General features: G+C 36.9%; 1 protein-coding gene across 1 annotated transcript; it reads right to left on the reverse strand.

The window, feature by feature from the left end:
- Positions 1-4,786: 4,786 nt before the first annotated feature.
- Positions 4,787-13,056, reverse strand: LOC139187491 (protein BUD31 homolog 1-like). Its single transcript, XM_070812157.1, has 4 exons — positions 12,903-13,056; positions 12,352-12,452; positions 5,800-5,987; positions 4,787-5,162 (listed from the first exon to the last, which is right to left on the reverse strand). Exons 2-4 carry the CDS (start codon positions 12,443-12,445, stop codon positions 5,007-5,009), a joined length of 438 nt encoding a protein of 145 aa, XP_070668258.1. The 5' UTR covers positions 12,446-12,452; positions 12,903-13,056; the 3' UTR covers positions 4,787-5,006.
- Between the last annotated feature and the right edge of the window lie 2,353 nt (positions 13,057-15,409).

The raw sequence follows: 15,409 nt of genomic DNA on the forward strand, positions 1-15,409 counted from the left end.
CGTGTAACTCGTTAAAACTAACAGGTCGGATTTGGTTTTTGAAGTCTAAAACTCGTCAAGACAACATGTTTGAAACGACACAATCAACTAAGATAACGAATTTTCACACGAGAACGACACAAATACAAAAAACACGACCTATTTGCCAGATCTAATGTATGAAATCTTGTTGGATGCATGCATACATCATGCTTGTTTATACAACTTTCTATACAATGACCTTACGTTTCAGAAATACCAATCGGGGAAGAATTAAATAATATACCAAGTTACCAACCCAAATTAAGATATGTTCACATGAAAGTAGCTCACATGGTGGGGTGAACATTTCGAAAATCTAGCCTGATCGATGTGTCATATTTGCTGTCATGTTTTAAGAGTCCAGAAAGAAAGAAAAAAAAGTAATACTTCAGTACATGTTCGTTAAATAAAATCTGAACTGGTCCGATTTTGTTGTAAGAAAATTCCATAATTTTTGGAGCTAGCAATTGTCAATTTTGAAAGTGACTTGATTCCAATATTCTTGTCTTGATCCTCTCTCTGATCTCGATTGTTGCTGCTCAAAAATAAAATATATACCTGTATAATTGGCATCGATGTGTGGTACTGATTTTAAAATACAGGAGATACTTAAGCGTAATCACATTGACTGGTATGCATAAAAAAAACAAAGAAAATATAAGCTGAGGACATTTTGCATGACCAATAAAATAAGGTGAAAGTTTCAAGAAAATACAATGGCATGGCCAACTTTTGTAGTCTTGACTATTTAAGAAACCTAGACGGTATACGAGATACTGAATTTGTAATTGCAGCCACTAAGAAATCAAATAACAAACAATACATCCAATGACAAGAATCAAGAAACTAGCTTAAGTAATGTTTGATGTATATATGGTTTACTACATGCATCGAGTCCAGTTAAGAGTTCAGCTGAAAATGGTTTTTGTAAAAATGTTTTTAGAACCAATTTTTAATAAAAATACAAGAAAATCATAAAACAGTACTTAAAATGCTTCCTAGAAGTAGCACATTTTCTATAAAAATATTTTTTAGTCATGATAAAAGTACTTCTAAACTAGTCTTAAGATAGTAAAAATTTTGGATGCAGAACATTCTTTTGTTGCCCTATTTTGGATTACACTTGATTGGAAATTCTAGTAAATGTCTGTGAAATTAAGCTAGGGCATCCTTTAAATTCCACACTTGGTTAGTTGGCGCAAACAATTATCTATATTATTGTCGGAAGAGGATCCTTTCTCTGGATCCACTTTGTGGGGATTTTAGAAATCTCCACATTCTAGCTATTCATCGTATATCGTGTGGTCAGTTTTCGTCAGATACTATTTATGTTTAATTTTAAATATAAAAAAAAGTCAAATGATTTTTTATTGCACAATGCATTATGAATGACTAAGATGTGAAGATCCCCACAATTTGAATCTGGATGAGATCCAAATCCATTATTGTCTAGACAAACCAAACCAAACCAAACCTAGCCCCAACAACACGAAAACCAATTATTTGGTTAGGTGCTTGTGGATGCAAATTTCTTCCTCCTTGATCTTGGACAATTTTGCACCTACAAAACAATTAACACATTAGGTTAAGGCTAAGAGCCTCACGCGCCCACGATGAATGGGGGGCTTTGGCCGAAGAACCTCAAATGCCAAAGTTAGAATTTAGAGAGAAAAGATGTTTAGAGAATTTTAGGATTTTTGCCAAAGTGTTGGAATTGGCTTTTTTTGGTGGGAATGAGAGTATATTTATAGGGATAGGAGGTGGCTAGGGTTTTTGTGTTTGATTTAGGTTTAATTAGCCAATTTATTTGGCTATTAAACATAAAATGAATGTTTTGGTGGTTTTTGGAATTAATTGGCTAGTTAATTAGGGTAATTAAAAAGGGAAAATAGTGGAAAAGGTGGAGAATAAGATGGTTTACTTTTCTTGATGGGATTGGCCGGCCATTTTAGTAGTTTTAGGTTTGGATGGGTGTTTCAATTGATAATTAAGGGATTGATTAGGTAATTAATCCCTTAATTAGTCAATTATTATGATTTTAGGAAATATGAAAGGAAAAAGTATATTATTTAGCTAATTGATTAGCTAAATAATGAAATGGGAAATATATGAATAAATTAGGTTTTAAGTTGATACCTATTTTGGGCATTTTTGACTTGGTTGAGGGATAATTGTCTGCTCCTTGCGCGTAGGAATCCTGGTATACCTCAAGGGTAGTTTTGTCTTTTTTTGTCAAAAATCCACGTGTCGTCTTGTGATTATTTTTTGCTCCACAGTGCTCACGCATGTTCACTGCTATTCGATCCAGCAGGGTTCATTGTATGATTCGATTGCTTTTATTTGGTCTTTCTCATTAGCAAACACTAAGATGTTTATTCCATCCCTCCCCCTCTATTTTAATTTGGATCCTGCGCCATAGGCCTTTATTTTTTTACAAAAGATGAACAGTGAAACCAACTCCAAAAGTAAGAAATGGTAAGGGGATTATCTAAAAGTGAAACTTTTTATGAACATTCTGACACTTTATTATTTAACGTCAACGTCTGAACCGACATTATAAAACATTGTGCTAACAGCATGAGTTGATAGAGAGTCCATGGAAAATTCCACTTTTGAGGGAGTCCTCTTATCATAGTCCTTTGCTTACAACACATAAAAAATAATCAAGAATAAGCTAGTATTCAACTCTTGACACAGTCCTTTTATTAGAAGGTAAATAAAGTGTGTGGTGTAAGTAATATCAATAAATACCTAACTAATTACTAATTGTTTGTTGGAAGGAACCAATTGTGGCATGCCTAGCAGTCCAACACTCACTTGGACTTTCACCCACTCTCTAATTGCCATTGGCTAAAACCTTCGAGACAGAAGGCTCTCAACAATGCCATTACTAGCAAGATCCTCACATTTGGAATAGAAGACTTCTTGCTGAGATTAAGTTTTATTGTTTATTTGATTGTATTGGAATTGACTGGGAAGAATGTTGAGGTTCCACTATAAAAATAAAGTGGTGCAATTTATACACCCTTTTTTTACTCTCACACACCTCTTGTTAATTTTTATCATTTGATCTTATTTAATTTATCTCATCCGACGGATGGAAATTGAGCCCATGTTAATTTTTGTCATTTAATCTTTTTCAATTTATTCGATCTAATGACTAGAAATTGAGAGGGTGTGTGAGAGGTAGAAATGGATGTGTGAATAGCACCATCATATAAAAGCATATACAAGGTCTCTTCTTTCCCCGATGTGGGATTCAGTTTCAACAGTTGTTTGCCCAAGATTTTATTTTTTATTTTTTATAACTGAAAGAACATTAACCATATGCTAAAGTTGGCCAATGAGAGGATGATTGTCATTATTGAACAAAAGAAAAAGATAAAAAATAGTATAAGGAAGAAGCACACTGGGACTAGAAACTTGACAATTCCATCTCCAACCATGATGCCTTTCTGGGATCGGACCTAACCTTTTATTTTCTTCGTCAACTATGGATTGGGCACTAGTCATCACCACGTTGATACATCTCTTTCCAAAGTCTAAAGTGATCATCTCTTTTACCAGTTCGTTGACGATTTTTTTGTGCAAAATTTCTCAGGTGACTGATTATGAAGTGATTGAATTTCTAGTTGCCGGGATCAAAATTCCTTTGGCCTTAGAGTGCTGGATGTGTTCTCGTGCTTGTTACATTGAAAGATCTGCCGATATGGTAGTTATTAGATTGATCAAGTTCGCCTTATTTTTTATTTTGAAGTCCTTTTTGTTGAAGATCCTTCAGATTTAATTCAGGATGTCCTATTTGAAGTCTGTATTTTTTCTTATAATGCTAATAAAACCCGTATCGTTTTGCCTAAAAAAAATCGCTGTACAAAATCTTGGTTTGGATTTCCAAAATGTTCCTTGTCCAAACAAAATACCACAATTATGGGATTTACAATTATGGGATTTAGGACTTTTCATGAGACTTGGACACTATATGTGGGGTCCATAATGGCTACTTTGTTCCCTCTTTTTCTTTGTGCGGGGCAAGAAATGTCTGATTCTTTAATTTGTTAGTTCGGTTGCTAACTTTGTTGGAGATATGTTTTTCTTAAGGGACATAACAAATCTAACTTTGGTATTCAATTACTCTCTCTTTCGGATGACTCCTAGGCTTTTTGATTAAGTTATAACCCATCATGCTCATGTCACGCCGAGGTACTGCAAAAGAAAATATTGCAAAATCCGATCCAATTTATCATAATTGATTAGTTAAAATATTGGTTAACCGTATTCTGAAACACGGAAAAAAATCATTAGCTTATCAAATTATCTATCAAGCCATAAAAAACATTCAACAAAAGACAAAAACAAATCCACCATCTATAGTTATACTTTTAACTGGTGTTATAGCATACACTGGGATCCTTGGCTGTTAAATCCTTGAACACGAATACCGGTGTTAAAGTATACACTGAGATTCTTGGCTGTTAAATCCTTGACCGCAAGTCTGGCCCTCTATCGGATGCTCATAATCCAACAATAAATCCATGACAAAACACTGCTGAAGGAGCCAATCCTCCTTGCGTATCCAAGAATAAAGAACGTGTTGAAGAGGATGTAGGCCAAAATTTAAATTTACATCTCCCTACTGAAGCAAAAACCGTATTCAATTGTGATTTTACATCTCAAATTTGCATCACTCCATTAGAGATTTGCTCCAATGTACGTTAGCAGAAGTTTCCGAAACAACAAAACGGTTGGGAACACTAAAACTCATCCATGGCAAACTCCAAAGTATTCCTTCTTTCAGCTTACAAGTTGCAGTTAAGTTGAAGCACACAACAGTTGTTCAGAACAAGGGAGACATACTAATACTACTCGAAATTCGGGAAGATTACGATCAGCTACATGTTACAAATTTCTAACAGTTCATGGTACCAATGATAACCTGGTTCAACCATAACTAGAATTACATTTTGTAAAACGGACTCGACCACTAATCAATCTCCACTGGCGCAGCCCCGACAGCCGCAGTGCACACACTCTATAACCTTCTCCTCCCTCAGATGCTTGGGAACTCGGCAAACGCATGTGGTGGCAAAGTTATGGTCCCGGGGCTGCATGCATCTTAAACAGCAGAGCCGTTCATAACCAGGCTGCATTTCAAACACAGACCATATGTCATCACATGTCATTAGAGTTGAGTTAAAAAACAATAGACCTTATAACTTCAGATAAAAAGACACAAGCTAATTGAGTATCCAATATTTTCCTCTCAGTATCCTAATTAAAGTAATCCAACAATTTTACGTACGACCTGCAAACATAGTATAGAAGTTCCTTCATCACACTCATATATGGTCAATGCCCATTTAGTTAAATGGAGGTCTGTTTAAGCATAGATAGTGTTATTGTGGTGGTGAGCGGTGGAGTTTGTGCCTGTGATGGTGATATATGGAGTATCCATGGACACCCATTGACAATCCCCGAGTCATATAGGTTAAGATGCACGCCAATACATGTAGCAGGAGAACGTGGGTTCAAGCAATGTTGAAGGAACATATGTATTATATTAGCACGTTGATCTTTGTCATCATAGTCGACAACTCAATGTCATAAGTTCATAACTACCCATGTCCGATGTCTATGTTTACTCAGTTTAATATAATATTCATGGTTATGTTCTGATAATCTTATTTACAGGTTTTCATGATTAATAACTAAGCTCCAATTCCAAGTGAATATAACTAAAACATTTGTTGCAAATTGAGGTAGAAGAGATCTGAGACAAACCTTTTTCCATTTTGCAATTAGATTGCGGTCAGCGTAGCCTTGGTCCAGGCAAAACTCATATAACTCCTTGGAAATTTCATTCCTCCGGTGGTAAAGGTCGAAAATGTAGCGGCTCTTTTGATGTGCTACTTTGAAAATAGGCCACAAGGTCTCACATTTTCTCTTACCATCATGAGTATCATTCTCAGCTGCCATAAAGTTTAAAACCGAATACACATCAGTGTTGGAAATTTGAGTAGTTTGAGTAGAAATTTCCTTATCCCACATTGGCCATTCCCAAAAGATTTTATCACTTTATAAGGCTTTGTCCTTTAAAGAAGGTGATTGGAGTAATAGGCCTGGAGACTAAAATTGGGCTCACCCTTGGGGTTTGGGGTTGAGCTTTGGGGTGTATTAACTATTTGGTAATTAATATATAATTAATTATAATTAATATATAATTAATATATATTTAATTGTCAAAAGATGGGCCTTGGGGCTCTAATAATTAAATTATTTAATTAATTATTTTTCGGATTTACTTAATTATTTTTTAATTAAATTCGAATTTAATTAATTATTTATTTTTTATGAAAAGACTTATCCTTTCAGATGAAGTCTGAGAGTTCTTTCTGAACACAGAGCAAAGCACCCCTCTGAAGAGATGTCTCCCAACAGTCACACCCCATTCTCATACCTGTTGCAAACAGGCATCCATCTGCTATATATACATTCATCTGCATAGCATCTAAAACACAGAAAGTAATCAACTTCATCTTCTACATTCCTAAACCTTCTTACTGAGAGAACCACACTAAATTCGTCAGAAGTTAAATTTTTCGGTGCTGGAATTTTAACTTGATCGTTGAATCCTGGTGAAGCAGACGTCCGTAGAACTACAAGCACAGAGTAGGGACGAAATTTCTGTTTCAAGGACATTGCGGTACGCAAGCCTCGATCTTCAAGTTGTTTGTTTTTATAATTCGTATTCTAGTTTATATTCTGTTAATTCCTATTGCATTTATTATTTATTAGCATATATAAATTATCACAGATTGTTGACATATAACCAACAATCTTGAAACAGAAAGTTATGGATCAACAATCTGTGAATGTGAATGGTGCTGTGCCAAAGTACTCAGAAAAGCCTGAGAAGTTCAAAGGGTTGGACTTCAAGAGATGGCAACAGAAGATGTTGTTCTTCCTGACAACAATGAATCTCGCTCATGTTGTTAAGGAACAAGCTCCGAAGTCTAATGAGAATCCAATGACGAGAGAGACTGTCATGGCAATTGAAGCTTGGAATCATTCTGAGTTTTGTTGCCGAAACTATATCCTGAATAGTTTGGATGACAATCTCTACGACATTTACTCTCTGTACAAGACAACGAAGGAGTTGTGGGAATCCCTAGAGAAAAAGTATAAGATTGATGATGCCGGTTCAAAAAAATTTGTTATCGGTAAGTTTCTCAAATATACAATGGTGGATTCCAAATCTGTTGTTTCTCAGGTCGAAGAAATCCAGAAGTTGATCTATGAATTGCATTCTGAGGGATGCGAGATCAATGAGCATTTCCAAGTTGGGGCGATAATCGAGAAATTGCCAACTTCCTGGAATGACTTCAAAATTTATCTCAAGCACAAGCGTCGTGAGATGAATATGGAGGATTTGATTCTGAGGCTACGTGTGGAAGAAGACCACAGAAAGGCAGACCGTTCTGGAGGGTTTGCAGCCATTGAAGCCAATGCGAATTATGTTGAGGGAGGAAACTCCAAGGCTAAGCCAAAAAAGAATAAGGCTCCTGCTCCGAAAACCAAGCAGTTTGTGCAATCTGCCCTTACTCCTAAAAGCAAGAATCTGAAGAAGATTAAGGGCGCCTGCTATGTGTGTGGCAAATCTGGTCACAAGGCACAAGATTATTATCATCGCAAGGATGGAAATCATGGCCACGGAAACAACAACAACCATGCTAACATGGCAACCACCGATGAAGAATTGGCTGCTGTTGTGTCCGAGGTTAACATGGTCTCAAATGTGAGTGAATGGTTGATGGATACTGGTGCTACAAAGCACATCTGCGCTGACAGAAATCTGTTCACAGAATATCACCCTGCTGCCCTTGGAGAAAAGCTATATATGGGCAATTCTGCCACATCTTCTGTGGAGGGATATGGCAAGGTGGTACTCAAATTCACATCTGGGAAAAGTTTGACCTTGCTGAATGTACTGCATGTTCCTGAAATGAGGAGGAACTTGGTTTCTGGACCAATTCTAATTGCTAAGGGCTTTAAACTTGTAATGGAATCCAACAAATTTGTACTTACCAAGGGTGGGATGTTTGTTGGAAAGGGTTATGTGGCTGATGGCCTCGTGAAACTCAATGTAATGGTCATTGATGATGCTAATAAAATAAATGCTTATACTTATATTGTTGAGTCTTCTAATATTTGGCATGCTAGATTAGGACATGTTAATTTTCGTTCCATGCATAGAATGGTTAAATTAGACTTATTACCTAAATTCGAAATTGATTTTAATCATAAGTGTGAAACATGTACTGAATCGAAATTTGCTAAGCAAACGAGAAAGTCAATTCTGGAAAGATCAAATGAATTACTTGGATTAATTCATAGTGATCTTTGTGACTTTAAATCCACACCAACTCGTGGAGGAAAGAATTACTATGTCACTTTTATTGATGATTGCAGTAAGTATTGCTATGTTTATTTGATTCATAGCAAGGACGAAGCTTTGAATATGTTTAAGACATATAAAGCCGAAGTTGAAAATCAACTTGAGAGAAAAATCAAAGCACTTAGATCTGATAGAGGAAGAGAGTATGAGTCTATTGCCTTCTCAGATTTTTGTGCACAACATGGAATTATACATCAAACAACAGCACCATACACACCACAACAAAATGGTGTTGCCGAAAGAAAAAATAGAACATTCAAAGATATGATTAATTCCATGTTAAATAGTTCAGGGCTTCCACACAGTTTGTGGGGTGAAGCTTTATTTACTGCAAATACCATATTGAATAAGGTTCCTCTAAAAAAGATTGACGAGTGACCTTATGAACTATGGAAATGACATAGACCCACTTATAAAATCCTCAAAGTGTGGGGTTGCTTAGCAAAGGTGCAAGTTCCGTTACCAAAAAGAACAAAACTAGGACCTAAAACTATTGATTGTGTATTCATTGGATATGCAAATAATAGTGCTGCTTATAGGTTTCTTGTTGTAAAATCTTCGATTTCTGACATACATGTTAACACTATATTAGAATCAGCGGATGCGGAATTCTTTGAGGATATATTTCCTTACAAAGAAAAGGAATCTGGTTCTAATGCAAAGAGGGTTCATGATCATAGTCATGATGAAGCCTCTTATTCTGGTGTCCAAGGAAATGATGTGGAACCAAGAAGAGGAAAAAGAATCAAAGTTTCTAAAAACTTTGGACCAGATTTCATTGCTTTATTGTTGGAGAATGAACCTAGAACTTTTAAAGAAGCAATGTCTTCTTCTGAGGCTCCTTCATGGAAGGCAGCAATTAAAAGTGAAATGGAATCCATTATGGAAAATAACACATGGGAATTGGTTGATTTACCTCCCGGTAGTAAACCAATTGGTCATAAATGGATTTTCAAGAAGAAACTCAAGGCGGATGGAACCATTGACAAGTTCAAGGCACGTTTAGTAGCCAAAGGTTATCGCAAAAAAGAAGGGTTGGATTATTTCGACACCTATTCTCCAGTTTCTCGCATAACGTCAATTAGGACGTTAATAGCGATTGCGGCTGTATACAACTTTGATATCCATCAAATGGATGTAAAAACAGCATTTTTAAATGGAGAACTAGATGAAGAAATATACATGGAACAACCTGAAGGGTTTGTGCTTAAAGGATAAGAAAGCAAAGTGTGCAAATTAGTTAAGTCATTATATGGACTTAAACAAGCACCAAAACAATGGCACGAAAAGTTTGATCATACTTTGTTGACACATGGGTTCAAAATAAATGAATCTGATAAATGTGTCTACATTAAGAGTAATGATAAAACTTGTGTTATTGTCTGCTTGTATGTTGATGATATGCTCATAATGGGAAGCAAAAAAGATGTAATAAACAAAACAAAGAAAATGTTGAATTCAAGTTTTGACATGAAAGACTTAGGTCAAGCCGATGTCATTTTAGGAATTCAAATTAAGAGAAATAGTGAAGGATATGTCCTTACACAATCCCATTATGCAGAAAAAATATTACGAAGGTTTGGTCAATTTGAATGCAAACCTGCTGCGACTCCTTTTGATGCTGGATGCAAGTTGGAGAAAAATAAAGGCGATGCCAAATCTCAACTTGAATATTCTCAAGTAATTGGAAGTCTAATGTACTTGATGAATTCAACTAGGCCCGACTTAGCTTATGCAGTAAGTAGGCTTAGTAGATATACAAGTAATCCGGCACAAGAGTATTGGGATGCTTTAGTAAGAGTGTTAAGGTATTTGAAAAATACACTTGACTACGGATTACACTACACAAAATATCCACCTGTTGTAGAAGGCTTCAGTGATGCCAATTGGATTTCTGACACTACAGAATCCAAGTCGACAAGTGGATATGTTTTTACCTTGGGAGGTGCAGCAATATCTTGGAAATCCTCTAAACAGAAATGTATAGCTCGGTCCACCATGGAATCCGAGTTTATAGCTTTAGACTTGGCTGGCGAAGAAGCCGAGTGGCTCAAAAATTTTCTGGAGGATATTCCAATGTGGCCAAAGCCGGTAACGGCTATATGTATACATTGTGATAGTATGGCCGCTCAATCAAGGGCCAAAAGTCATGTATACAATGGGAAGTCACGTCACATCAGACGTCGACACAATACTCTTAAGAAGATGCTCTCCAATGGAATAATATCCATTGATTATGTGAAGTCAAAGGAAAATATAGCTGATCCTTTGACAAAAGGCCTACCAAGAGAGCAAATATTATTTACATCGAGGGGAATGGGTCTTAAGCCAATTCAATGAATTGAACTGGGCGGAAACCTAACCTAGCTGATTGAAGATCCCATGGTCTAGGTTCAATAGGCAAACTGGTTGAGTTTGATTCAAAAGTTGAACACACAACTTACCCATTCTTATGATAAAATGTGTGTTGTCTGTTGACGTTTGAGGGGTTATGTTTTATACATTTAATGACATTAATATCTTGTTATCAAGAGGAATATAGCAGACTATTCTTAACTAATGTCACCTATATAGGAGTAAATGGGGCCACATTTATGAGAATTGATATAGCTAAATTCTCTAAAGCTCCTACGAAATTCAGGATCTGTTCAGGGCCAAAATGAACACAACCGTATGAATTGACGTGTGGCAGCCATGATATGTGTGTAGCATATTGTCTTGGTTTACTACTGCGGTGAACAGTTCAAGATCTTCCACATCCACTGCGTCACCAAGTAAACCCGATATGTTTTCACTAGGGTAAGTTCAAGTCCAAAAGACACTTCACCCGATGCATATTATGACTATTCTCTCTCAGTTTTAGGCAGCCTAGTCACACATTTGCATTTACATTTGCATTCAAATGTGGGGTCATTGTTATTGTTGGAGTTTGAATGAAATTTCAACTCAAATGTGGGGTATTGTTGGAAATTTGAGTAGTTTGAGTAGAAATTTCCTTATCCCACATTGGCCATTCCCAAAAGATTTTATCACTTTATAAGGCTTTGTCCTTTAAAGAAGGTGATTGGAGTAATAGGCCTGGAGACTAAAATTGGGCTCACCCTTGGGGTTTGGGGTTGAGCTTTGGGGTGTATTAACCATTTGGTAATTAATATATAATTAATTATAATTAATATATAATTAATATATATTTAATTGTCAAAAGATGGGCCTTGGGGCTCTTGGGCTCTAATAATTAAATTATTTAATTAATTATTTTTCGGATTTACTTAATTATTTTTTAATTAAATTCGAATTTAATTAATTATTTATTTTTTATGAAAAGACTCATCCTTTCAGATGAAGTCTGAGAGTTCTTTTTGAACACAGAGCAAAGCACCCCTCTGAAGAGATGTCTCCCAACAGTCACACCCCATTCTTATACCTGTTGCAAACAGGCATCCATCTGCTATATATACATTCATCTGCATAGCATCTAAAACACAGAAAGTAATCAACTTCATCTTCTACATTCCTAAACCTTCTTACTGAGAGAACCACACTAAATTCGCCAGAAGTTAAATTTTCCGGTGCTGGAATTTTAACTTGATCGTTGAATCCTGATGAAGCAGACGTCCGTAGAACTACAAGCACAGAGTAGGGACGAAATTTCTGTTTCAAGGACATTGCGGTACGCAAGCCTCGATCTTCAAGTTGTTTGTTTTTATAATTCGTATTCTAGTTTATATTCTGTTAATTCCTATTGCATTTATTATTTATTAGCATATATAAATTATCACAAATTGTTGACATATAACCAACAATCCTTTCGGGCTCTGAAACACATCGATGTTCCAAACTTCAACGAACAATGTAATAAAAACATGGGAAGTTTATACCTTCTCTCATCTTAGCTTGTAGTTCGCGAAGCGTAGGCTCAATCAGTTCCCAACCTTCTGGGTAATTAACTCGGTTAGTCTTTACCTTCGGCATTTTATACCTGTCATCCGTCGCAACATATAATCAATTACTAGTCTGGAAATTCCAAAGCCATAATCAACAATTAAAACCTAAAACTCATCAAAATCATATGATGAATTTTCCACCTGCACAGCACTAAATTTCATGGCAAAAAAAGAAAAAGAAAAAAGGTGTAAAAAAAACGCTACATATCGTGCATATAACGATTAAACTGTAAAATCCAAAGTCCCAAAAGACCAAAAAAAAAAAAAAAAAAAAAAAAAAAAAACCTGAAGGAAAAACAAAAGGGTTAAAATTTCTCTCCGAATCGCAAACTAACAAGCAAAAGCTTCAGTCTTTAATTAATCATCGATTTACTTCGTATTAAGATATTTTAGCAATTTGAACAACCTAAAAGAGACAAATCGCAAATTTGAAAAAAAGAACACATTGCTGAAATATTAGATATAGAAACAGTTACGTTAGTTACCTGATGGAGAGAAGAGAACGCTTTGGTGGCGGAGGCGGTGGAGGTGGCGGGAAGAGAGGCGGAGCAGAGTGGAAAGGGGGTTTAGGGTTTTCGAAATATATCTGCGGGCTCCCTTTTGGTAGAAGATTTTAACGATTTGTTTTGCTTTAAAATTGAAAAAGTGCGCCGACACGACCGTTAGATTCCATGGACGACATGTCGTCCACGGCCCAACATCCATTTGGTATTGTTTTTTTTCACTAAAAACTGTTTCACTTTAAAATTAAACAGTAAAAAAATGTTTGGTAAAAGTAAAATATCATACTTATTTTAAAGGGTAAATTACATAGTAGCCCTTCAGGTTTGAGGTCTATTACAATCTCATACAACATCTTTAAAACATTTCACTTTCATACTTCACGTATTATTTTATTTCAAAATAATACATCCGTTAGATTTTCCATCCATTGGTTTGTTAAATGCTGACGTGGCAGCCACATTTGTGTTGATGTGGCTGCCACGTGGCAAAAAATTTATACATTAAAAATATTATAATTAAAAAAAAAAACCAACAACAACAATAAAAACCCAAACCCAGAACCAACTCAGTGAGTCTAATACACCCCCAACCCCAACCCCGCATCCCACCCCCACATCGATCTCAACTTCACGATTGTCTCCGCCAAGCATCTTAAGAGCGTCAACCGTCAACTGGAAGAACGACAACCTCAGGCCCTACGCTGTTTTCTGGGTGGACCCCGACTGCCTGTTCGCCACCAAGTCCGACGACTCCTGCTCCACCCGCTCGATTTTGAATGAGCGATTCACCGTCTTACCCACCCTCTCCCTCCACGACTCCTTCCTCACTCTCGAAATCTTCCACTTCAAACCTTCTGACACTCCCAAGCCCTTAGTCGGCACCCTCCAGGTCCCACTCAAGGACCTCCTCGATCAAGATGACTCGACTCGAATCCGAACCTTCTAGCTCATCCACCCTTTCGATTGTCCCCAGGGCAAGATATGTGTTAAGCTTGCCGTTCGAGAACGACCTTTCCCTCCGACCGTCCCCAGGGCAAGATCCAGATGACCTTTCCCTCTGACACTCCTTCCTCACCCTTGAAATCTTCCATTCCAAACCCAAACCCAAAACAACAATAAAAAAACCTGATTCAATTTCCTCATCCGCCCATTCTCAAAATCTTCTTCCACCCTTCTCCAGCAACCTTCGAACCACCCCATTCCCATCATCTTCAATAGATTTCAACTTTAGCCATCAATTCCTTTTCTATAATCAACAGCGTGGCATCGAACGAGAACCCATCCAAAAACCCATTTTCCCCACCATCTCTTTCTTAAGCAGATCTGGGATTTCAAAATTTTTTAATTTTGGGTTCGCAATAAAATACCAGTTGGATTTTGGTTATAGGTTCGAAATCAAATACCCAGTTTGAATTCAAATACCCAACTAAATCAATTGGTGCGTGGGGGAGGGACGGATGAGCGGTGAAGGGATTTGGATTTGCTACGGCTCGACAAGAAGGCGTCGAGAAAGGGCGAGTAGCACGTCTTGATTTTCAACCTTGGCGGCGAGACTTTTGATGTCGTGCTCTTCTGATAATCGATGAGGTAATTTTCGAGCTGAAGGCCAAAGCTGGAGACACCCATCCTTGGAGTTGTTGCCGGTGATAGGTGGTGGAAGGGTGCAAACGGGCGGGTGAAGGGGGGGTGGGGTTTTCCTTTTTGGGTTTCTGGTTGGGGGTGCACGGGGATGGGGTTTTTTTTGAGTTTTTTTTTTTTAGAAGATTCATGTTTTTAAAAAAAAAATTAAAATTATTATTTTTGCCACATGGCACACATTTGGCAACCACGTGGCTCAAATGTGGTAGCCACGTCAGCACTTAACGGATCAATGGATGGAAAATGTAACGGAGGTACTATTTTGAAATAAAATAATACGTGAGGTATGAAAATGAAATGTTTTAAAGATGTTGTATGAGATTGTAATAGATCTCAAACCTGAGGGGCTACTATGTAATTTACCCTATTTTAAAAGCAATGAACTCCAAATAGAAGCTTTTAAAAGCAGCTTGTAGGTTGCTTTTAAAAGCTACTTTAATAAAAAACAAAGTTAGGTTTTTAATAAATATTTTCAATTGTTGTATACCTTGATTTTTTGTTTTTAAGTGACATTATTTAGCTTTCCACACACATTTTATCCTTTAGAGAAAAAAGTAAACGCCACCATTGTCACCACCAGCATTACCTCCACCGCCACCATCACTGCCACCACCACTACCACCACTGCCACCATTGTTACCACCATCGATGCAGCCATCGCCAACACCACAACCATGCATCATTACCACAACCGCCATCACTGCCACCATAACCACAACTACCATTACCACCATCATTGCCGCAACCACCACCACTGTTGTTGTCAACCCCGCTCCTACTATTATGTCCATTTGTTATTGTATACAGTCATATCACTTATACATTAAATTTTACCAAACGCTTTTACGTTG

This window comes from Malus domestica, chromosome 14, assembly GCF_042453785.1.
Source record: "Malus domestica chromosome 14, GDT2T_hap1".
Lineage (NCBI taxonomy): Eukaryota > Viridiplantae > Streptophyta > Magnoliopsida > Rosales > Rosaceae > Malus > Malus domestica.

Bases quoted from the DNA above. Each gene is read 5' to 3' on its own strand.
- LOC139187491 (XM_070812157.1), bottom strand. From the start codon at position 12,445: ATGCCGAAGGTAAAGACTAACCGAGTTAATTACCCAGAAGGTTGGGAA. The intron at 5,988-12,351 runs GTATAAACTTCC...ACTTTATGGCAG, and splicing joins ACAAGCTAAGATGAGAGAAG to CTGAGAATGATACTCATGAT. The intron at 5,163-5,799 runs GTTTGTCTCAGA...TTTGAAATGCAG, and splicing joins TAATTGCAAAATGGAAAAAG to CCTGGTTATGAACGGCTCTG.